This window comes from Podarcis bocagei (assembly GCF_964188305.1).
Source record: "Podarcis bocagei genome assembly, chromosome: 14".
Taxonomy (NCBI): domain Eukaryota; kingdom Metazoa; phylum Chordata; class Lepidosauria; order Squamata; family Lacertidae; genus Podarcis; species Podarcis bocagei.
Window position 1 is genome coordinate 41010459 of NC_138139.1, and position 23402 is coordinate 41033860.

Sequence of the window (23402 nt, forward strand, 5' to 3'; positions counted from 1 at the left end):
ACTGACTAGAAAGCACAGGAACCAAGAAGACCAAAACTTCAACAGTGAATGGGAAAAATTTATAAATTATCTAGGAGACCACTGTAAGCAGATGAAAACATTACCAGGATTTTAATAACGCTTGTAATGCAGTGAATATAATGGAGAAATACAAATATGGATTATGAAATAATATGCAGTTGAGAGGGTGTACAATAGGACCCATGAATAGGGAAAATGGGAAGTCCAGAGATTTGGAGAAATCTCTAAATGTGGATATGTAATTTGAATTGTTATAATTTTATATTTGTAAAACCAAATAAAAATTATTATAAAAAAGAAAAGGATGGGTTTTTTTACATCTCTCTCTCTCTCTCTCTCTCTCTCTCTCTCTCTCTCTCACTCACACACACACACACACACACCACACACTGTGGTTTGTTGGTTTCTTTGCAATTTTAGCGGATTTAAAGGATGTCAGGTCACATCCACACCAGACATTTACAGCACATTTAAAGCAATAGGCTTCCCCAAAGAAGTCTGGGAGCTTTAGTTTACCCCTCACAGAGCCACTTCACCTCCCATGATTCTTTGAATGGTGAGGATGTGACCTGATTTGTACAAGGCAGCCAAGTTAGGCTGCTGGACAAGCATGTCTATACACAAACAAACAAAACCCCTACCTGCAACTCTATCCTGTCTTCTATCCACAGTGCTTGCAAAGTTTCTAAATTATGTATGAGCCTGTAGTCAAGAGAGATGTGGTCCAGCTTCTGTGTAAAGCTCAGTTCTTCTGCGATCTAGGTTTTTTTAAAAAGAGGGGGAGGGAGGAGAAACGCATTAGTAATATGGGTTGTGTGCCCTGAACAAACCCTTTTGCTGAAATTAGAAGTCAGCTGGAAGAGAAATGGGGCCAGCCCCAGACATTTTGCTGCTTAAGGCAAAAGACCAGTTAACATACTCCTCCTTGTTCCAGTGGTCTTCAATTAGTCCAGACCTGAGGCCCAAGCTGCAACATGGGACCCACTTTCACATGTGATTGATAATTAAAAGTGCTAATAAATGTGTACTAAAGGTAAAGGGACCCCTGACCATTAGGTCCAGTCGTGACCAACTCTGGGGTCGCGGTGCTCATCTCGCTTTATTGGCCGAGGGAGCCGGCGTACAGCTTCCGGGTCATGTGGCCAGCATGACTAAGCCGCTTCTGGCGAACCAGAGCAGCACACGGAAACACCGTTTACCTTCCCGCCAGAGCGGTACCTATTTATCTACTTGCACTTTGACATGCTTTCGAACTGCTAGGTTGGCAGGAGCAAGGACCGAGCAACGGGAGCTCACCCTGTCACGGGGATTCGAACCACCGACCTTCTGATCAGCAAGTCCTAGGCTCTGTGGTTTAACCCACAGCACCACCCGCGTCCCTATGTGCACTACTAATCCTAAAAAGGCAACCCACATTGTAGTATATGCAGTGTTTCCTCAGTTTTACTGCCAAATGAAAACTAGTCCTGCAATTCGGCAGGAGAAAGACCTGAGCATGTGGTTGGCCAGATCTATGTATTTCATTAAAAACATGCCTCCATTTTGAGTGTTACGCTTCCGATTTGAATGCCACACTTCTGTTTTGAGTGTTACGCTGAGGTCTGTCTGTTTTTGCTATTTATTTTGCACTTTTGTGGCTCTTTTTGTTTTGTTTTTGTGACTGTGCGGAACCCAGTTCAGCTATTGATTGATTGTGTGGCTGCAGTACATTGTTTATTGCTTTCATTTTATGGGTCAATGGTCTTGTTAGATAGCAAAATCCATGTTAAGTTGCTGTTTTAGGGGTTGTTTTTAAAACTCTGGTACGGATTAATCCATTTTTCATTACTTTCTACGGGAAAGCGCACCTTGGTTTGAGAACCCTTTGGTTTTGGAATGAAGTTCTGGAATGGATTAACTTTGAGAACCAAGGTACCATTGTAATGGTTTTTATATGTTGTTTTCACTAATAGATGCATTTTAAGGGACACTTTTGCTTAATGCCTTTTAAACGTGCTGGGTGTGTGTGTGTTATTTGTTTTGTTTAACTATTTATTTTGTGCTTTTATCCTGTATTTTTATCTTGTGAGCTGCCCTGAGATCTTTGGATGAAGGGCAGTATATAAGAAGAGAAGAAGAAGAGTTTGGATTTGATATCCCGCTTTATCACTACCCGAAGGAGTCTCAAAGCGGCTAACATTCTCCTTTCCCTTCCTCCCCCACAACAAACACTCTGTGAGGTGAGTGGGGCTGAGAGACTTCGGAGAAGTGTGACTGGCCCAAGGTCACCCAGCAGCTGCATGTGGAGGAGCGGAGACGCGAACCCGGTTCTCCAGATTACGTGACTACCGCTCTTAACCACTACACCACACTGGCTTATTATTATTGTATACATTATTTGGATATACGCTACTAAAAGGGAGGTGCGGTTACCTGCTTGCCGTCCACGCTGAACTGAAGCCACCTCTTACAAATGGTGCCATTCTTTTCTGAAATTAAATCCACTACCGTCCTGGCAGGTATGCCCAAACGGAGGCTGTTTTTGATATTATGGGTCAGCAACGCATGCAGCTCTTGTCTGGTCTGTGAGAAATTGTATCAAAGAAGATCAGGTGAGGAGTGTGGGAAAGGCCCGTTTGCCTGCTGTCCTGGGCATGGGACTGGCCACAGTGAAGAGACACAGGAGGCCTGCAGTAAAATGTTGCAGCATGGAGGGCTCCCATTCCAGGTTCCAACCTGCCAGCCATATCACCTTCCAAGATATCCCATGCCATTTCCCTCTCCCTTCCAGGTTTCTTCCCCCCACTTCCTTTCAGGTGGGTGTAGTCTACTGCGGATGCCCCTTTAGTAACCATCTGTAGCTCCCCATTGGCTTTACTCGCACATGATGCTAAGATATGGTTTGTTTTAACCATGGCTTGTTCAACAAACTACAAGCCGTCGCACAGATAAGCAAATGAGCCACGTATCTATCCCCACCAAAGGTTTGGCTAGATCTACACAGCTAAAAAAAAACAATGCTCCGAAAACGCTCTGCAAAAAACCATTGTGAAACTCACAATTGAAAATATCACTGAGTTGTGATTTCAGCTCTGGTGTCACATTTATAACGCTGTATTTTGACTAATGTAACTGACTCTTCGGTTCGTTTCTCACCTGCCTTGCACCTTTTTAGCTTAGTAAGTGTCTGGGGAGGTACAGCAAATAGAAAAACAATCACTTAACATGTCAGCTTGATTACTTACAGCCATTGCTTTTAAAACGAGGAATCCATGTAAACTATTTTCACCTGCAGTAAACAATACTTGAGAATCCAGGTACGTTTTGTTGATTAAAATATGCCCTGACCCATCTATTTTCACCGGGACTCCAAGATCCTGCCATGAAATAAAATATTCAAGTTAGCTTCATAAAAAAGGGGGTTTAATAACAGTGTCTTAACATGGCCTGAAGCTGGTTCATGGAGTTTTACTGCACAAGAAGATGGAAGCCAACTACTCTTCCTCCTAAATCTCCAACGGCATGGAATTTATGTGTAAGCGATTCAAAGTGGAACTGTGCAATGTGTCATCATTGGCTGGATTGTGCCTTCCACTTCTCTAAAGAGGGGGAAGAGCCATGGCTCAGTGATAAGAGCATCTGCATTGCATGCAGAAGGCCCTACTGCCAATCCTTGACATCTCCAGGTAGGGTTGGGAGAACCCACTGTCTGAAACCCTGAAACTCCCCATCGATGTACAGAGCTAAATAGACCAATGGTCTGGTAATATAAGGCAGCTTCTTATGTTCCGAGGAAGGGTTACAGCTCAGTGGCAGATCATCTGCTTCGCATGCAGAAGGTCACAGGTTCAATCTCCGGAGTCTCCAGGTAAAGCTATGAGAAAGCTCAGAAAGACATGGGAAAGACCTCTTCCTAGGACCCCAGAGAACTGCTGCCACTCCTGGAGAAGATGAACAAACAGGCTGACCTCATATAAGTCAGCTTCCAAATTCATGCAAAAGACTTAATCTGGATCTTCCAGGTTTGGAATTTGGCAACATGTCCTCCTCGTCTTTAGAAATGTCTTTAGGGATTACGGCTTGGATTTGTTCTGTTTTTCATTGTGTGTGTCTACAGATGGAGCATCTGCATCATAATGAAATGGAGCATCTTGTCAAAAGGGGACGTCCTTTTCCATGGCAGGCAGTACCTGTATTGCTTTGCAGTTGTTCTCTACTGATCCTTGCCGTTGGAATTGGTTTTCTGCATGAAAGGCCAAATTGGCTTGGAGTTGACGAGGGTTTGACTCAAGGTCTAAGCTAATGCCATGCCTGATCTGTTTTCCCACAATTTACCGACAGCTCATTTTCTTCTGGGATCCCTCTTGGGGTAACAGACCATGTGGCACTTCAGTTTCTAAAGTGACCTTAGCCTGGCACTTGATCCTCACTTCAAAGTGAGGGCGCTCCCTGGCACCCATCTGTCTGAATGGATCCAGTCAACAGTGAGATGCAGAACGCATTTCACAGCCTGTAAAACCCATTTGGAGGCTACTGTATCACTGTCAAACGGTCTTCTTCCTGGGTACGTCTTGAGGAACAAAAATGATTTCATTTCAAATGCAGGGATCAACAGATTGTAATTCTGTTCCTCTGGCCAAATTTCTCACAGATTTTTTTTTTAAATCTAACAGTGATTATGCAGGTGAGCTGCAATGAGACTCTTAAAAAACAGACTTAAAAGCTGCAGCTTTAAAGAGGGTATGTTTGATCAGAGAAGTGGCTAGGGCTAGGAGAAAGATTTTATCCTATTTGCATTTAAAGCCAAATCTATTAAATTCATGCTTCCTATATATACATGAGGGCCGAAATATAACCATCAATCAAGATTCAAAATGTGATTTAATCTGCTGGCATCTGTACACAGGCAAGACCTTTCCCTCCTCCTCTTCCTTTTATTGTTCAACACAAGTTGGGTTTTTATACACAATTCATAACTTTATAATGGTATTTGCTTCATTTCAAAGCCAATGGCAGGCACAGCCATCCCCTGACTGGTTGTCAAGTAAGCAGGCAGGCAGGTGGGTCCTGGCTGAGGTCAGACTGAGGTTATTGGGGCCCGAATGGGCCAACCTCCTGCACTGGTGCCATCCCTGGCAATCTCCTGTCTCACATTACCATCCACTGTGCTTCTCCAGGGATGGAATAATGCAGTGGTTCTCAACCTGTGGGTCTCCAGATGTTGTTGGACTACAACTTCCATCATCCCTGAGCTCTGGCCTTGTTAGCTAGGGGTGATGGGAGCTGTGGTTCAACAACATCTGGGGACCCACAGGTTGAGAAAGGCTGGCCTAATGCAATATTTGTAATATAAATGCAAATAAAGACCAACACTTGTGCCATTGAGTGAATGGCAGGGTCTGCCTTTAGGTGTAAGACAGCTCTCTCTCTCTTTTTTAAAGCTCAGATTGATTATTTGAAAAAATAATCAAGCCAGTTTCTAGAGTCCCATGCTTTGATTTAGAACCAGAAAGGAACCAGCTACGACCTGCAAAACTGTACAATCTGTTTCCATCTCCAGGGCCCATTCAGTCTGGTTCCAGGGTCTGATTTCTCCTTGTGCTTCAAGCTTGCAGTTTCCGTTGTGTAGCAACAGAAGTCCGTTGAGGATGGAGCCATTTGTCACGGAGAGATGGAGTGAGTTGTCCGGAGGCAGCCGTAGATCGTAGAGGTAGGGGAAAGAGTGACCCAGCGATCCTTGCATGGTATATTTGTCTACAGAAGACACCTCCAGCTGCACATCAGCTGTTTTGCCATCACACCAGAAGTGTGTTGCTAAACTGACATTGTAGATGTTCATGAGGAACGAACCCCTGGAGACTAGTTTCTGGGGTAACTCCATTTTCTAGGAAAGAGAAAAGACAGGGGAGAGCTCGGTTTAGTCTTAACCTATGTAGAATCTATTCTGCAGAGCACGAGTTGCCAACCTTCTACACCCCTGGGGAATTGCGGATATTTGAGGGAGTACTGTGGGTGCCACTCTCACTTTTTGCCCCTCTCCCAGATCAGCCTCGCCCTCCCCCCAATCAGGAGATAGAAATAGAGAAACTGTAGATGCATGCAAACACTTTGCTCTTCCAAGGGATCTGGTAAAAGTTGGCTCCAGAAGAATTAGTCTGAGTCTTGAAAAGCACACAAAGCTGAAAGAGGAAGTGGGGAAGGGTAGAACTCTTCCAACTTCCTCCTTCAACTCTGTACTTTTCAAGGGAGAAAAAGGTAACCAATCTCAACACCCCATGGCAAAAGGGACAGTGAGAGAGCTAGGTAGGTGTGGGTGGGTTTTAAAGACCTCATGGGCACCAAAGGAAGACCTCAAGGGCACCATGAGGGGCCTGCTGGTGACCCCAACTCTAGAAAATATGCTCCAACCCATCAGTTGGGGTGGCGATAGTAAATAATCACCTCCAGAAGGTCACATTTATTTAGAAGAATAACTTTCCATTCTGCGGCTGTGACTTCACCCTCTGAATTCACTTCTCCATTGCCTGTTAACTTGCATTTCCCAAGTGTAGCCTCCAGGAGGCCTTTGTACTCATCCCCTTTCACAGCAGCTGCTTTTATCCTGTTCTCCTGGGCAAGGCCCAGAGAGCTGAGGTAAGGCCAGGCATGCCTGAGGCCAATTTCCAAACTGTGCTGAGGGTTGCAGGCAGCATGGATACGGAACTGAGCAAAGGTGGTGTTGGAAATGACCTCTCCAATCACGTCGGCTGTGCAGTTGGCAGTCCCCACTGACCCGCTGAGCAAAACTCTCGTCGGTGCCTAAAACAGAGAAGAACGAGGCTGTCGGCTCGCTGCAACCAGCTGGCAGCATGCTGATCTGGAAAGATGCGCTGTTGCCTTCTGCCATGCACATTCTAAAAGCGGGGGTGAAATCTGGCCCCCCATGCCCATTGATACGGCCCTTGAAACTGTTAGTTTCTGTTTGCCACTGAGCAGCTGCTTGGAGTCACAGGACTCTGTTTACATTCCTGGGATTCCATACTATTGGAAGTCTCATGGGAGACTAGAGATGGATGTGACGTTACTGGTTTCCTGTTTCCTTTGTTCCTTTGTTCAGTTGCTCTCTGCTTTCATAGAGAGAGTATGTATTTTCTGACTGCGTAGCTTGGAAATAAAACTCTTTACAATGTAGCCCAAACCTCTCGTCTCTTCCCTGTGCTGGGAACTCTGCTTAATGGATGGAAACGTGCCTTGGAGCATCATCAAAGGCTCAAGATCGTAAATTATTCATCGGAGGTGATTCCAGAGACTCGGCCGGAAAATGGAGCTTTATCAGCTTGGCCGAGTGGAGATTCCGACAGAAACTCCCTCCAGGCAGCACTTCCTCCCCCCAGCACTCCCTGATATTGATTCCTATTGTAAGTGATTTTGCCTGTCCTTGCACTCTGATCACACCTCTTGCTTGCCTGGACAGAGGACAGAGAGGTGGACGTCTGTGGAACAGGCAGGTATGCAGTACACATGAAGAGGCCCAGCAAAAAAGGCCTTTCATGTTCTGGCTAGCAGAAGCTCTGAAGAAGCAAAAGATGCCCTCGCGATCGGGACATGCTTCTTTCTACCTGGAAAGAGGGGCAATGGCTGTGAACGGCGAGGCTCCATGCTGCGCCAGGCTTCCTTCCGAACTGTCCCACGCCTGAAAGCCTGCACAGCCCACTCATCAGTCCCAAGCTCATGTCCGCTCCGTTCCCCAACTGGGCGACTCCATGTAACCAGTTCCTGGCTGGGAAGCCGGCCTTAGTCCATGCTGGGACACGGTGGCTGAGCAGCCAATCCACCTCCAGTCTGGGTCCCCAAGCACGCATCGCTACCATTTGCATTGGCTTCCCATCCACAGTGCAGTTAATTTGGGCTCTTATAGAAAACGCATCAAACACCAAAATCCCATTGCTTTGCACCTCTTCTGGCACAGATGTTCCTCTCTGTTCCTGCTCCTCCCAGTGCTGTAACCACACCCAAGTGATCTCTGGCGGGCTGCTCTGCAGCAGGAATTGCCCGCTCACGATGAGGCAGTTTGGACTGCTTTCCATGTCTAGCTTACAAATGAGGCACATTTCCCGGGTTTCACCTGTCACTGCCAGAGAGAACCCCCTGCTGCCTTGGCTTCTAGGGCAACCCCACACTTTGGGGTACCACTCCACTGCAGCCAGGAAGGAGCCCTCACATTTTGCTCTCAGTTTAAGCAGCCCGAGCCCTCGGTTGCTTGAAGATCTCACGTTGCCTTCATAAATGCATTTATTTGTACCGTAGACCCCTCTCACCTCTGCTGTGAGCATCAAACTGGGGATGTGTGGGTTCGCCAAGGAGACAAACCTACGCCACTTTAACAGGGGTTCTGCTGTCACTTCTAATTCAGAACAACCCCCCCACCCATCTGTGGTGAGATTAAACACAGTCATGCACTTATTACCCATTGGATTAACAAGTGTTTTAACCTGTAAACTCCCTGGGATGTTGAGTGAGCAGAGATACTTGAAAGTCTGCACCCAGAGGCCGTTCAATTCATATTGATCTCCATGCCTTAAACAACCCCCAATGCTCAGACTCTCTTTCCTGCAGCTGAGCCTCCAGAGAGTGCAATGCTGTTGACCAAGCTTTGAGAATGAACCTTGTACCTCCACTGAGTGATTTGCAACCTCTCCGTGACAATGGCCAGAAAGCTGGTGAGATGTGGATTCTCCGTCACACTGGACCTGCAGAATATCAGTAAAAAAATAGTAAATTATCTAATGGCTACAGAAATGTGGAGAATGGAATTTAAGGTTGGAAAAATAAGAAACCGAGAGAACTGATATTGGCAGGTCCGCCCATCCCTGGTAAACACACCCACTCTCACACAAAGCTAAAATGAAATATAATTGCAGCAATGAGATACTTCGTTTTCTTTGCTGCAGCTCAACATTTCACAACGCTTGACTCCGGTGTCCACCCAATACTATTATTTGTCTTGCTGCCTGCTATTTAACCTAAGTCACATAGCTTACAGAACCATTTACAAATCTTACGTTCATTCCAATGTAAAGGGACCCCTGACCATTAGGTCCAGTCGCGGACGACTCTGGGGTTGTGGCGCTCATCTCGCTTTACTGGCCGAGGGAGCCAGCGTTTGTCTGCAGAGAGCTTCTGGGTCATGTGGCCGGCATGACTACCCCGCTTCTGGCAAACCAGAGCAGTGCACGGAAACGCCATTTAACTTCCCGCTGGAGTGGTACCTATTGATCTACTTGCACTTTGAAGTGCTTTCGAACTACTAGGTTGGCAGGAGCAGGGACCGAGCAACAGGAGCTCACCCCGTCACGGGGATTCGAACCACCGACCTTCTGATTGGCAAGTCCTAGGCTCTGTGGTTTAGACCACAGCACCACCCGCATTTACAAATCTTACGTTCATTCCAGTGTAAGGACGCGCCAAAACAATGCAAAAGAAGTCATTATTTTGGTATCATTTGCAGACTTAACAAACCAGCAATGTGGTCAACTAACCCGTACTAATGGTGGAATGGTGTGAATCAGGAGTCCCACATCATGGTAAAGGAAAAGGGAAAAGCCTGAGGTGCTATTGGTGCCTTGCTTCTCCAATTCAATCTTGAATTCTTCTTCACCAGCCTGGGCTGCCACTCTCATTGCCATCTTCTCGCTGAAATTCTAACCAGAGGGAAAAGGCTGATGTGCAGAGAAGGACCAGGCATCTTAGTGGGCAATAATACTATGCTAAACAATACTTAGCCTTTCAGCCACCCCCCCCCCCCGTGAACTGCCTTTCATCTGCCGGCATTCCAAAAATGGTCACAGAAACTACACATCTTTGTACCGAAAGTGTTTTTGCCTGCCTGGAATGAGTGCATGAACTTTGATCAAGCCTCTTGCTTCCCTGGGTGGAGGATGGAGAGGGGTCCCTGAAGAAAGTAGCCTACTGTACCAAAGTAATATTTACATTGGTGGCTCCACCCGATTTTGCCTCTGGCTCCAGCCACCACTGGAATGTGACCCCCAGAAGGGAATGTTGCTCTTGGGCTATTCTAAACAAACTTTAGAACCCCTGTTCTAAAGTCGTCGAGTTATGCGCTGTTATGTACTGAGTTGAGTAGGATCCAAAATGCAGCAGTCTGATTGGTCCTAGAACAATAGGACCCAGAATGCAGCAGTCTGATTGGTCCACAGGAGCCACCCAATCCAGCTCCAGGTGGAAGTGAATCAGCAACCTGATTGGCCTACAGGAGAATCCCGGAATTAGCCAATCACGTGGGGCCCATTGTGTAAATAATATAAATAAAGCAGACATTCTGGGGGAACTTTCATTCCTCCTCACCACTATGAGCTGAATAAAGAGCATGAAATCCATTCTCGACTCTGAATATATTTCATGCGCTAAGCTAGCAATTGTGTATGGGGACTTTCCAAAAATTCATATTCCAAAAATTTGGTCACCCCAATACCCAGGGATAGCCAGGGAAGGAGAAGCCCAACCCCTGGAGGGGAAAGGGGAGTTCATTGCCACTGTTCTCTGGACAGGTTTAGAAGCCCTCCAGAAGAACTCACTCAATATATCAGAGAAAGGCAGGATGTGAGGAGGCGGGACTTCCTGTCTTTGAGGCAACATTTGGTTTATAAGCAACCCCTCTCCTCTAGCCATGCAAACAAAAGGCATTTCAGGGGCACATACCAGCCAGGCAAAAGCCCCCAAGGAGGGCATGGGGCAAATTCAGCCTGGGGAGGGGCATGGCCCAGAAAAGGTCCTGAGGGCCAGAAAGAGAGATCCGGAGGGCCACTTTGGACCGGAGGTTCCCAACCCCCAGTCAACACCATTGTTCTCCTTACTTGGTAATGGCAGGTAGACTCTATGCTGAAAGGGATCCCATGATTCTTCAGCTCTGGGATGTTGTGGCTGAAATTTGCAATGATCTGGGCTTGAAGGGTTTCCGAGGGCCGCCGCTCGGCTCCAGCTGCTGCAGCCATCTTTCTGCTACCGCCTTGCAGCTTCAGAGTTACTGTGCGGTTACTACTGATATGGCCATACGTGGCCAGGATGCTACTTTCTGTGGGAAGCCGAAGAGAAAGAGGGAGATTAAGCAAAGCACATTGGATGCATAGAGACACATATACAGGCATGAGTCAGGACCAACGGGTAGCTTGCTTTGGGGTTTCGATAGGTGATTAGTTGTAAAGGCACATTCTGAGTCTTCAGAAGCTTGGGGGAGGGAAATCCTTTCCTTGTTGAGAGCCACATTTTCTTTGGGGTGTGCTGTCAATGGAAGCATGCTGGTGGGGGGTAGGACTAAAACAAGAGGTGAGAATGGCCCAAGTCAAAAGTGGGTCAGATACCTCTTCTATCTCTCTTTGTCTGCCATTCCCTTTCTGCCTGTTTCCTGCCATCCATCTCAAATTCCCCTAAGGGCCATGCCATGTTCCAACAGAGCAGGGATACTAAATCATATGGGGAATTCAAATGCTGCCCTCCAGACTCTCCTCAGGCTAACACCCTTTACTAGCTCTGCTTCACATTCTCCTTGAGGGTTTTTGCCTTGCTGGAATGGGCCTTTGAACTCTGAAAATGCTACCACCATGCCCTAGACATCATGCCCCTATGTGAAAAACAAGTAAGCTATTGCTATTTTGGTTTTGTGATGCAAGCCTATAGGATTTCAGGAGATTTGTAAATTCGGAATCACAATCTGGATTTGGACCCAGGGCAGCTTGGAATGGGTCTGGATTGGGTCCAATGCAGATTTACAAATCTGGGCCACAAATTGGCTCCAAGTGTTTGTGCGTGTCCATGCACAGCCCTGCTAGAAGCTACTGCTTCTTTTTTTTTTGGAACGGCAAGGAAAGATTTCCTTTGCAGAACTCAGAGCAAGTCAACCCCATTCATTCTTGAATCTGCTCCAAATACTGTTAACAGAAGCATGAAAGCTCATTCTCCTTGAGAGTGGCTGGCAAGGAATTAAACACTCATTCATATTCAATAGCGCCATTATGCCACTGGAAAACTAGAGAAGACTCTTCAAGGGTAGAGCCTGTACTTTGAAGTTGTAACTAAAAACACCCCTGTACTTTAAAGCTGACTTCAGAACTATTATTTCCCCTCCGCTTTGAGGTTTGGGATTTTTATTCACTGAGATGGCTCCAAGCCACCTGAAATTATTGGAGTTTTTTAAGAGTCAGTCGTCCCCCTCCAAACCCACACTGTGAATTAAATTGTACCTTAGAACTGAAAGGCAAGGATCAAAGCAAAGGTATAATGTAAAAAGCAGGCATTGTGGAAACATGGAAACAGCCCATTTCCCCTACATTTGCTCCCCCCCCCAAAAGAGTTGTTTTAAAGGAAACTGAACATAAAGGTGGGTCCTTATGAGAGATTCAGGCACTTGCACTTCAAATTCAGTGTCTCAAAAGTGGGATGTTGTTTCATTCTTTCTCTCAAAGAATCCTGGGAACTCTCGTTTACCCCTAGAATCATAGAATCATAGAGTTGGAAGAGACCACAAGGGCCATCGAGTCCAACCCCCTGCCAAGCAGGAAACACCATCAGAGCACTCCTGACATATGGTTGTCAAGCCTCTGCTTAAAGACCTCCAAAGAAGGAGACTCCACCACACTCCTTGGCAGCAAATTCCACTGTCGAACAGCTCTTACTGTCAGGAAGTTCTTCCTAATGTTTAGGTGGAATCTTCTTTCTTGTAGTTTGGATCCATTGCTCCGTGTCCGCTTCTCTGGAGCAGCAGAAAACCCCTCACAGAGTTATAATTCCTAACAACCCTTAAGAAACAAAAGCGCCCAAAATGGAAGGAGATAGAAATTTAGTAGACTGTTTGGAGAAGTGCAGGCAGTCACAGAGTACTTCTCAAAGAAAAGGAGCTACTCTTTCCAAATGGCATTCTATTGATCCCGAGAAACAGCCCAGTATTGGGTTGCATTTCATACCTGTGGTATAGAAATTACTGATGTTGTGGGCGGGCATCCCTGAGGCTCCAAGATGCTCCAGAATGATGATATTTGAGATACTAAGATGGAGAGCTCTCGTGTCCACCTGGATACTGGCCAAACCCCTCTGGATTCCTCTTCTGAGCTTGAGTTGCCCTTGCAGCTTTGCCTCTCTTGGGAAAGCCCAGCTACCATTCTGAGTCACAGCCACTGCGATGTTATGAAAGCTCTCATTTCCAAACACGTTTCTGTTCCGGATGTGTGCTCCAAACACTGACTGGTTAATCATGATGTTCATGATGCCTGTTAGACAGAAGGAAGGCATTCCCAAAATGAATACTTACAGCCACATAGACAGTCTGGCCAAGGCTACTTGATCCAGAATGTGACCTGATTCCCCATCCTGTCTTGGATGATGACATCCATTGGTTTCTTTGCCTGCACCAGAACAGGACTCTGACTGCAGCCTATCTTGGACCTCAGTCAAGGCCAGACAATGCCCTCCCTCTCAAGAAGGATGAATGCTTGCTCTCAACCTTGCAGTAAAGCAATACCTTCACGGATGTTGTTTTTGTGCTTGAGAGAGCCATCCAGGGAAAGGTCCTGGGGTATGACGTGCTTTAAGCTGAGAACATTGTGGCAGAGACTGCCATGGAGGGTCAGCACCAGACCCCCTTTCTGCTCCTTGGATCCCACAACGCCCAGGTGAAAGGCATTGTGATTCAGCTTCACTGCAGAAGACAGCATAGCTCTGGAGGCAAGAAAGAAGGCAATGCAAGCAGTCAGTAGATATAGCCATGGAAGCACAGCTCACTGCTGAACCACGGCTACCTACAGAAGGGATGGGGAATCTATGGCCTTTGTAAAGGCAAGAGGATAGAGGGAGGGCAGTTGCACTACATGCAGCAGAAGCATGTAACTGGCAAACTGGTTTAATAAGTCAAGGTTCTTGGCTTATCATGACATATAAAGAGTCCTGCTGGATCAGGCCAATGGCCCATTTAGTTCAGCATCCTGTTCTCACAGTGACCAGCTAGATGCCTGCGGGATGCTTGCAAGCAGGACCTGAGTGCAAAAGCACTCTCCCCATGTGTGATTCCCAGCAGCTGGTATTCCAAGAGCTACCGCCTCCAACCCTGGAGGTACTGCATAGCCATTGTGAGCCAGTAGCCACCAACAACTTCATCCTCCATGCATTTGTCTAAGCCTATTTTTAAGCCACCCAAGTTGGTGGCCCTCACCAGTGGTGTAACGTGGGTTGCCAGCACCTGGAGCCAGGCGGAGGGGCGGACAGGAGGGAAACGGACAGAGTATGCATGTGCTTTAAACTGGCTAAGGCGTCACCCAGGAAATGATAGCCGCAGAGATAAGAAAAGAGTTGTTGCATTATCTGGAGAGGCCACTTCCTGGTTTGTATAAGGAAGCCATTTTCAATGGATCCCAGTGACGGAAGCATGCAGCTGTATCGAGGTAGCACCGGGTGTCGAAATTTTGCACCCCTAACAAATTTTGCATTTGGGGCAAGCACCCCTGTCACCCCTATGCTGTGCCACTGGCCCTCACTACCTCTTGTGGGAGTAAAATCCATAGTTTTAAATTGTAGCCACGAGCCATGCAAAGAGGTACTGCCCTCTGTCTTGGGCTGGGCATTCCATAGCTGTGGGGCCACGAGAGAAGAGGCCTTGTCCTGTTCCCCATTGTCGGGGAACTGCCATCGGAGCTAGGGGCAGAGGGAAGGCTCCAGAGGGATGGCGGAGAGGGTCCCAGTAGGGAGAGAGGCAGCCCGTCCGCTGGGGAAGGAAATCAGCGTAACACCAGTAGAGAAGGGGGGCAGATGGGGGAATTGGAGAGGAGGCTCCAAGACTCCTCGCCGGAGACCAGCAGAGAGAGTACGGGTACTCCGCTGCCCACACCCTCCCTGCGCAGAAGACTTCCGCGCAGGGAGAGTAGGAGGAGACTTGGCATCAAGGAACTTTTGTGCTAGAAGAAGTTTAAGAAACGCCCACTGGCGGATTCTGCCAGCGACTGAGACAGTCACGATGCTGGAGGCTGTTCAGTCAGAAAGGGTTTAACCAGGTAACCTAGCCAGGAGTGGCAGCAACTTACGCACGAGCAACCCCTAAACCCATTACACCCATCAACCTTCCAGCTCTTACTGGCAGGCCAGAGAGCAGATTCAGAGCTGAATGATCTGAGCTCAGGTATAGAACCTATTCTGAGTGCCAAGGCTTAGCCTTTAACAGGTGGAACAGAACAGCAGTGTAATTTCCCAGTGGGGCTCCATAGTTCTGTTATATATTTGAACATCACACCTGATTATCTTATTAGTTTGCTCTGAACCATATTTTGAGTTGTGCTCCCTTATTTATTGTATAACTGATGATGATATTTGGCTACACGATAAAGGTTTGGGCTACAGCCCCAGCTGCTGCTTTCTTTACCTGGTTGGTGACATCTTGCCATTGAACTGCACCCACAAATATCTGAACTGTGTCAGAATTGCCTGTCTTAGGAGAGCGCTCACTCTGATGCTTCCGGCATCCTTCCTCATCTCACCATTGAAGTCCGCCTCCAGTAACACAAGATCCTTTCTGCCGGAGTGAAGGCAAAAGGATCCATTGAGACCATTCCTGCTGTATCGGTTTGTAGTGGCGTGGGCCTAAGGACAGGAAAAAAACAAAACAAGCAATCCATGGGTCAACTGGGGCGCAGCCCGACCAAGGATAAGTCCCATCCTCCCCCACCCCAAATCTCAAAGCCAAATCTGTCAAATTTTTTTGTTTCTCTCAGTTTCTCTTGTTTTCCAAACTTACATTACATTCTCCACATTTTCACATCAGCTTGCAATTTTTTAAAAATAGCAACACTTCATGAAATTCATCAGCATTTTAGTGTGAATTTTCCCCAATACATACATTTTTATTGCAATTTTACCCAACATTCATGCAGAGGGCAGGTTGAGATCTAGTATTCATACACTACAGGTGGGTAGATTTCTATGGAACATAAGTTTCTCATGGGCAGGCTGGCCCTAAGCAGGAGAGGAGACAAGATGGCCTCCAAGCCCCTCTCATTCTGTGATTCTTAGGATTCTGTTACTTTGTCTTCACCCCAGATCAGAATCTGAGCTGGAGAAAACCCTGAAGACTGACAACTCCAGGATCACTTCAACAAAGCAAAAGATAGGGGGAAAGAGAGGAGAAGACTTAATGTAAATTGCTGCTCTGCTGTCAGGGAATATGAATTTTGGTACCTGAAAACTTGGAGGAAAGTTTGATTGATTCAAGTGAGAAAATTGTGAATAAATTCCAAACCCAGTCTTGGTTCCATTCAGCCAAGCTGTAAACTGTTGATACAGAAGAGGGGAGTACATTCAGACACAGGGAATATTATGTTAGCTTTCTTGATTATACTTCTACCACTTCCGTCCCATTTTCTAAAGCTCCTTTCGTGCTGCAGTATCTGTTGGGTTATGGAGTTGTGGCTTTCTGACTGATATACTGGCACATCATGCTAAATTTCATTGACACCAGTGGGAATGATGTGACATGGCAATGGACATCGTTGGACAACATTGCTGCTCCCCCTTTCAGCACATGTGTGCTTCTGTTCCAACCTTGCCCTTGGGTTAATAGAAGGTTCCAACCATGGATAGTATTGGCTGCAATCATAATTACAGAGGGTAGGTTAAAATGGAGAAATGTCTACATTGCAATGACTTGGAAAAATGTCTGCCTGGAGACAGTTTCTGCCAATATTTGTTTGTCCCACACTTTCCAGTGCATTTTCCTCTCTCTTTCCTGGTGTCTGTGATTTTTTATAAAAGTGGATTTGTTGCCTTTCTCAACATTGGGTGCCCAGATGTTTTCGAATCACATCTCCCATCATCCCTGAGCACTTCCTATGCTGGCTAGGGATGATAGGAGTTGTCGTCAAACAACATCTAGGGACCCAAGGCTGAGAAAGGCTGGTCTAGAGGTCTTCTTAGTTGCATAAAAGACTAGTACGAAACCTGACCTGCGAAGTATCCTGCTGGTTGATAGTAGCTGTTATTGTCACACCGGATGCAAAATCAGCCAGCCTGGTTTCTCTTGAAAAGAGCTCCCCCCTCATAGCAACCGACTTTGGAAACTTGAGCTAGTAGGAAGGAAACCCAACAAGTTATCCCTTTCTTCAGATTAACAGACTCATCTTGCATGACTTTACTACAAGCCACATTATAGTCCCCCCAGGTTCCCCATTTGGAAGCCGTGGTTATTAAAGAGGTTAAAGTTTGTAGTCCAAGCAAGTAGCATGGCTACTTATGCATTGCAATAAATAGATATTACATGGAAATTTGTATATGCTAATTCATATGTATGGATGCTCGTTTGAGACATATGGGCTGTATTCAATTCTCAGAGCACATCATTGAACATTACTAACATTGAACATTACTAACAGGTCCATTAATTTCTATGGGTCTACTCTGAGTAGGATAAGCACCAGCTTCAACTCAAGTACTATCATTTAAATAGAAATGCATCTCACTCTAACGGAAAAGACTGTGACTGGACGAACCTTGCTCAGACTGCTGTGCAAGTGCTAACTCTTGGATTGGTGACTTCAAAGCCTCTCCTGCTCTCCCTTCTCAGGTTTCCTTGATAGTTAAACTGGGCTTGGACCAGACAACCTTTCAAATGGAGGCCTGACAACTGTAAAGGAGGATACACAGCCACCCTATAGACATGTCCTAATGCAGACACAACCCTATAGTCCTCTATGCTCATGGAAGCTCCACGGATATCACTGGGGTCTGAGCAACAGGGATTGCAAGACCTGCTTCCGCACTGTAGTTGCACATAATACAATATGCTGGCGGTTGATTGGATGATAGCAGTCTTGACCAACCTATTGCCTTCCAGATGTTTCGGACTAAGCCACCATCAGCCCCAGTCTGGTTGAAAGCTGTAGTTCAAAACATCTGGATTTTAGATTGGCAAGCATAAGCTGGTTTTTAATTTAATTTAATTATTAAATTTATATCCTGTCCATCCTTCCATAGAAGCCCACAGCTGGATTTTTTTTAAAAAACAACCAGTTATCCTGATGAGAATAGAAAGAAATGAAATACAGCGAGCAACCAATACATTATTTGCCAAAACCCTCAGAAGTTAAGTGGGATGGAGACAGACAAAGAGAAGGTGGTGCCTCTTCTCTAAAAGGTAAGTACCTGGAATGCATGTGTCATGTCCATTTGTACAAGGTGTTGGGAATCAGCCATGCTAGATTGGTTCTGGTATTTGCCCAGAAAGCTGAGAGCCTCTTTCCTGTTGACCTTTAGGGTCACTTCGATCTCCCGTTTCACCTGTGGGTTGATATAATGAGTATTTAAAAGTGCCAGATCAGCAAAGCAGCACTTTTTTGTCTACATATGGAGAGACTGTCTGCAGATCTAATGTACAGAGACCATAACTTTGGTTAGGAGGGCTGGCTGCAGGATTTGGCAAGCAAGTGAGCAATGGCCAAATTGAGGGCAGGAAGCAGCAGCATCTACTTCCTGTGAGCTCTCTGGATAGTTGTGCTAGTAGAATGAGGGGTGGTGAGAGGGTCTTCAAACCACAGCACCCTTAACAGACTACTGTTCCCATGATTCTTTGGGGGAAGCCACAACTGTTTAGTGGTATAAAGGTAAAGGGACCCCTGACCATTAGGTCCAGTCGTGGCCGACTCTGGGGTTGCGGCGCTCATCTCGCTTTATTGGCCGAGGGAGCCGGCGTACAGCTTCTGGGTCATGTGGCCAGCATGACTAATCCGCTTCTGGTGAACCAGAGCAGCGCACGGAAATGCCGTTTACCTTCTCGCCAGAGCGGTACCTATTTATCTACTTGCACTTTGACATGCTTTCGAACTGCTAGGTGGGCAGGAGCAGGGACCGAGCAACGGGAGCTCACCCCATCACGGGGATTTGAACCGCCGACCTTCTGATCAGCAAGTCCTAGGCTCTGTGCTTTAACCCACAGCGCCAGCAGCATACACTTAAAGTGGTATACAAGTGCTTTAAATGTACAGTGTGGACATGGCCATAAAACCAGGGTTGTAGCCAGAAGGTCTTCATAATCTCCCCTGAGGCGACTTTATGCATAGTGAATCATTCCCTCAATCTCATCAAACTTACTTACACAGCTGAGATTTCGTGTTATGGCGCAAACCTCTATATTTTGGGGGAAGAACTTGCTGTTGTATGGATGCGTCAATCCAGCACAAACCTGGAGATGGGTGAAGGGTTGGGAACAAGACCAAAACAGAAACAAAAAAACTTTACACAGATGTGTAACTTATTTCATGGCTGCTTTGCTATTGAAATGGTTACGGGGAGTGGGTGGGCAGGCAGATGGTTTCGTAAATTTCACTCACATGCGGATTTTCAGCTTGGTAGCTGAGTGTGAGAGTTTGAACAGACTCTTCAAGCTCGTTGATCAAAACTTTTGTTTCCAAGAAATAATGCTTCTCCTTTTTGTTCAGAGTGAAGGTTTCTTGGAGGAGAAAGCTTTGCGGGATGGGCAGTTTAAACGGGTGCCTGGGATGTAAATAAAAGAAGTAAGGAACTTTCAGTTGAAACACAGAAGATGGGAAACCTCATTCTGAATTGCCTTCGGCTCAAGCTGTTACAATGCAAAAACGCCCTATGTAAATATTACAGTGTTTCCTAGTAAATGTATTATCATGTCACATTGGTTCAGTTAATAAAGTGCACCATTGTCTAATCTGGATTATTTTAACAGTAGCACAACCTTCTGGTTGCCTCTAAACCAGTGCTTAGAATTGCAAGGGAAGAGGGCAAAGAAAGTCAGGATAGGGTTGTCCAAACAAAAAAAGCTTTTAAAAAGGTAAAGGGACCCCTGACCATTAGGTCCAGTCGTGGCCGACTCTTGGGTTGCGGCGCTCATCTCGCTTTATTGGCCAAGAGAGCCAGCGTACAGCTTCCGGGTCATGTGGCCAGCATGACTAAGCCACTTCTGGCGAACCAGAGCAGTGCACGGAAACGCCTTTTACCTTCCCGCTGGAGCGGTACCTATTTATCTACTTGCACTTTGACGTACTTTCGAACTGCTAGGTGGGCAGGAGCAGGGACTGAGAAACGGGAGCTCACCCCATCGTGGGGATTCGAACTGCCAACCTTCTGATCGGCAAGCCCTAGGCTCTGTGGACATTACACTTAAAGCATCTGCCGAATATCAATGAGCAGGGAGTTCCAGAGAGCAGGTGCTGTCACACTGAAGGAGCTATTCCTTGCAAGTATATATTTGCATTGACATTTACTGTGTTGATTGAGAGAGGCGAAATATCTCTTTGTTTTCTTTACCCAAATGGAGAATATGAATGGAGCAGGATGGGTGGGAATTAAAGTACCTGAACAGTACAGTCCCACGTTTTTGGTAGAGCATTTTCTCCTTCTTGACTTCTTCTATCTGTGCCTCAAACTGCAGCACAAGTGGTGGCGGGGTCTTGTGATCCGTCCACAAAACCTGCACAGAAATGTTTGCCTTCCTAGGCTGTGACCAAGAAATCAAATTCAGGCACAGGCAGAGAAGAGAGAAAAGTATGCATAAAATGCTGCAAAAAGTGGGCAGTAAAATGCTACTTTGAACCCACCAAGTTTTTGAACATGAAATTTAACATAGGAATACAATTACAAAAAATATAATGACACAGGGCTCGTCTATCCGTAATGATCCCTGTAGATCAAACTCATGTGACAAACAATAACTACAGAGGATTGGGGTTCTGGCACATTGCCATTTTGCTTCAGGCAGCGAAACAGGATAGCCCACCTGTGACAGAAAGTTGGCAATCACATATGTTGTTAGGGCATCCTCTGGATCTCAGATTAAGGATGCCAGCTACCCAGACCACCAGGATAATCCAAGTGTATCTGCACTACACATGCAAGGCACTAGGATACCACTTTAAACAGCCATGGTTTCCCCCCAAAGAATCCTGGGAACTGTAGTTTATTAAGGAGGCTGAGTTCTCCCAGACCTAGAATTTCTAGAGTGCTTTAACAGTCTGTTCCTCTTCCCAGGGAACTGTGGAATTGCAGCTCTCTGAGGGGAATAGGAGTCTCCTAATAATTCTCAGCACCCATAGCAAATTAGGATTTGCCTGCATTTTAGTGTGCATTTCTATTCATTTTGTATGCAATTTTGCCAAATACACTTTTTTGTGTGTTTTGCAAACTGCCCCTTCCAATGCATTTGAATGCTATTTTCGCTCACATGCATAACTATGCACACTTTTTATATACATTATTTAACAGGAGAACATCACAAAATTCAGAGATGTGTGAATTTTGAAGGATGGCTGTGTTTCGCTTTGCACATTGCTTTGGGCAATGCAAATATGGTAGATTCACATTGAAATGAAACCCATTCCCCCCCCCCCCCATCCTTATGAGAAAGGAAGGCAAATTTCAAACCACAGCTTTATCTACACCATACATAATTTTTTGCTCATCTGTCATGTCTCTTATTCCTGTCCTAAACAAAAATGCCCCAATAACAGTAAACAGCCTGTAGCTCTGACCATCTTACCACCTCCAGGTGAAAGTAAGCCATCGTCATATTGAGTTCTTGCTTTGCAGACTTTATACAGAAATGGAGAAACTTTGTCTTTTCGTTATTTTCCAGGCGAATCTCATTCTTTATGAGCTGGTTCCACAGAGACACCACTTCACTTTGGCTGTGCAGAAACCCGCTTGCAAAGTAGTTGACTGTAGATGCCTGAAAATTTAGAATGATGGTTTTGGGTTCTTCTAAGGTTTCTTCAGATGGTGACAGCAGTCATGAAATTAAAAGACGCCTGCTTCTTGGGAGAAAAGCAGTGACAAACCTAGACAGCATCTTAAAAAGCAGAGATATCACCTTGCCAACAAAGGTCCGTATAGTTAAAGCTATGGTTTTCCCTGTAGTGATGTATGGAAGTGAGAGCTGGACCATAAAGAAGGCCGATCTCCGAAGAATTGATGCTTTTGAATTATGGTGCTGGAGGAGACTCTTGAGAGTCCCATGGACTGCAAGAAGATCAAACCTAACCACTCTTAAGGAAATCAGCCCTGAGTGCTCACTGGAAGGACAGATCCTGAAGCTGAGGCTCCAATACTTTGGCCACCTCATGAGAAGAGAAGACTCCCTGGAAAAGACCCTGATGTTGGGAAAGATTGAGGGCCCAAGGAGAAGGGGACGACAGAGGACAAGATGGTTGGACAGTGTTCTCGAAGCTACCAACATGAGTTTGACCAAACTGCGGGAGGCAGTGGAAGACAGGAGTGCCTGGTGTGCTCTGGTCCATGGGGTCACGAAGAGTTGAACATGATTAAACGACTAAACAACAACAAGGTTTCTTCTACTAAAGTACAAACAACAGATTCCTGCATTGCAGGCAGTTGCTCTTGATGACGCTCACGATCCCTTCTAATGCTACAATTAGATGATTCTACCATATCTGATATTTATGACCTGTGGACCAAATAAACTAAACTGCTGCTAGTATGATCCCATTTCCAACCTCTCATGGCCATGAAATACAAACATCAGCAGATGATGAAAAAACATTAGGACAAAGGCAGGGTTGACATGGGAACTAACCTGCAAGTAGGTGGCGGTTGGCGTATGGATCAGAATTCTCCCTTCCTTCTTGTCATCTCTGTCCTTGCAGAAGACCTCCACCAGTAGGCCCTTGACCACAAAGGCTTTCCCAGCGGTTAATTCAACGGTTGCTAAATAAGCCGAATGCTGGGGCTGGTGTAGCTTCTGAGCAGCAAACAGGTACAGCCAGGGTGTGTCCATGTTGAACGTACCTTACAAAGAACGGAAAGCTGCATCTGTTAATATTTTTCAGTTCTGATCAACGGTGTCTAGCTATCAGGCCATCGCTAAATGCTTATCAGTGTGAAAGTAACATCAACAGGAGTTAACTCAGGCCCCCCAAAAACTGCAACATAAACCTAAACGGCCAATTTCCCCTAGTAGTTCATTACCTGTCCTTTGAAAAAAAGAATGACCGTTCCTCATTTAATAAATGTTTAGTTGTACAGTGGTACCTCGGGTTAAGAACTTAATTCGTTCTGGAGGTCTGTTCTTAACCTGAAACTGTTCTTAACCTGAAGCACCACTTTAGCTAATGGGGCCTCTCGCTGCCGCCGCACCGCTGCTGCATGATTTCTGTTCTCATCCTGAAGCAAAGTTCTTAACCCAAGGTACCATTTCTGGGTTAGCGGAGTCTGTAACGTGAAGTGTATGTAACCTGAAGCATATGTAACCCAAGGTACCACTGTATCTGTTGCTGAGTCCCCTCTGAACAGGTCTCACCTTTACCTGCCCCACAACTTACATCTTATAGGATGTCAGGTGTAGGGCAGATGAGCATGGCTTGTCTGACATAGAGTTGTGACCTGGGGAGATCACT

At 46.0% G+C, this 23402-nt stretch overlaps 2 protein-coding genes across 2 annotated transcripts in view; one reads left to right on the forward strand and one right to left on the reverse strand.

Annotated features, from left to right (window-relative positions):
- Window positions 1-2294, forward strand: part of MPV17L (MPV17 mitochondrial inner membrane protein like) — a 136057-nt gene extending 133763 nt beyond the window's left edge. The window contains exon 5 of the transcript XR_014001916.1: window positions 2128-2294. The gene's annotated coding sequence lies outside the window, so the exon portion shown is untranslated. The remainder of the gene's footprint in view (window positions 1-2127) is intronic.
- Window positions 1-23402, reverse strand: part of LOC308572874 (uncharacterized protein) — a 73528-nt gene that overhangs the window by 31271 nt on the left and 18855 nt on the right. The window contains exons 14-32 of the mRNA XM_081169313.1: window positions 22583-22794; window positions 21530-21718; window positions 20349-20491; window positions 19353-19515; window positions 19118-19204; window positions 18169-18303; window positions 16974-17093; window positions 16210-16302; window positions 15398-15615; window positions 13511-13707; window positions 12957-13259; window positions 10854-11071; window positions 9519-9680; window positions 8652-8729; window positions 6442-6798; window positions 5528-5884; window positions 3246-3377; window positions 2434-2583; window positions 663-779 (exon numbers count right to left, since the gene is read on the reverse strand). Coding sequence (XP_081025439.1) covers window positions 663-779; window positions 2434-2583; window positions 3246-3377; window positions 5528-5884; window positions 6442-6798; window positions 8652-8729; window positions 9519-9680; window positions 10854-11071; window positions 12957-13259; window positions 13511-13707; window positions 15398-15615; window positions 16210-16302; window positions 16974-17093; window positions 18169-18303; window positions 19118-19204; window positions 19353-19515; window positions 20349-20491; window positions 21530-21718; window positions 22583-22794 — 3431 coding nt within the window. The remainder of the gene's footprint in view (window positions 1-662; window positions 780-2433; window positions 2584-3245; window positions 3378-5527; window positions 5885-6441; window positions 6799-8651; window positions 8730-9518; window positions 9681-10853; window positions 11072-12956; window positions 13260-13510; window positions 13708-15397; window positions 15616-16209; window positions 16303-16973; window positions 17094-18168; window positions 18304-19117; window positions 19205-19352; window positions 19516-20348; window positions 20492-21529; window positions 21719-22582; window positions 22795-23402) is intronic.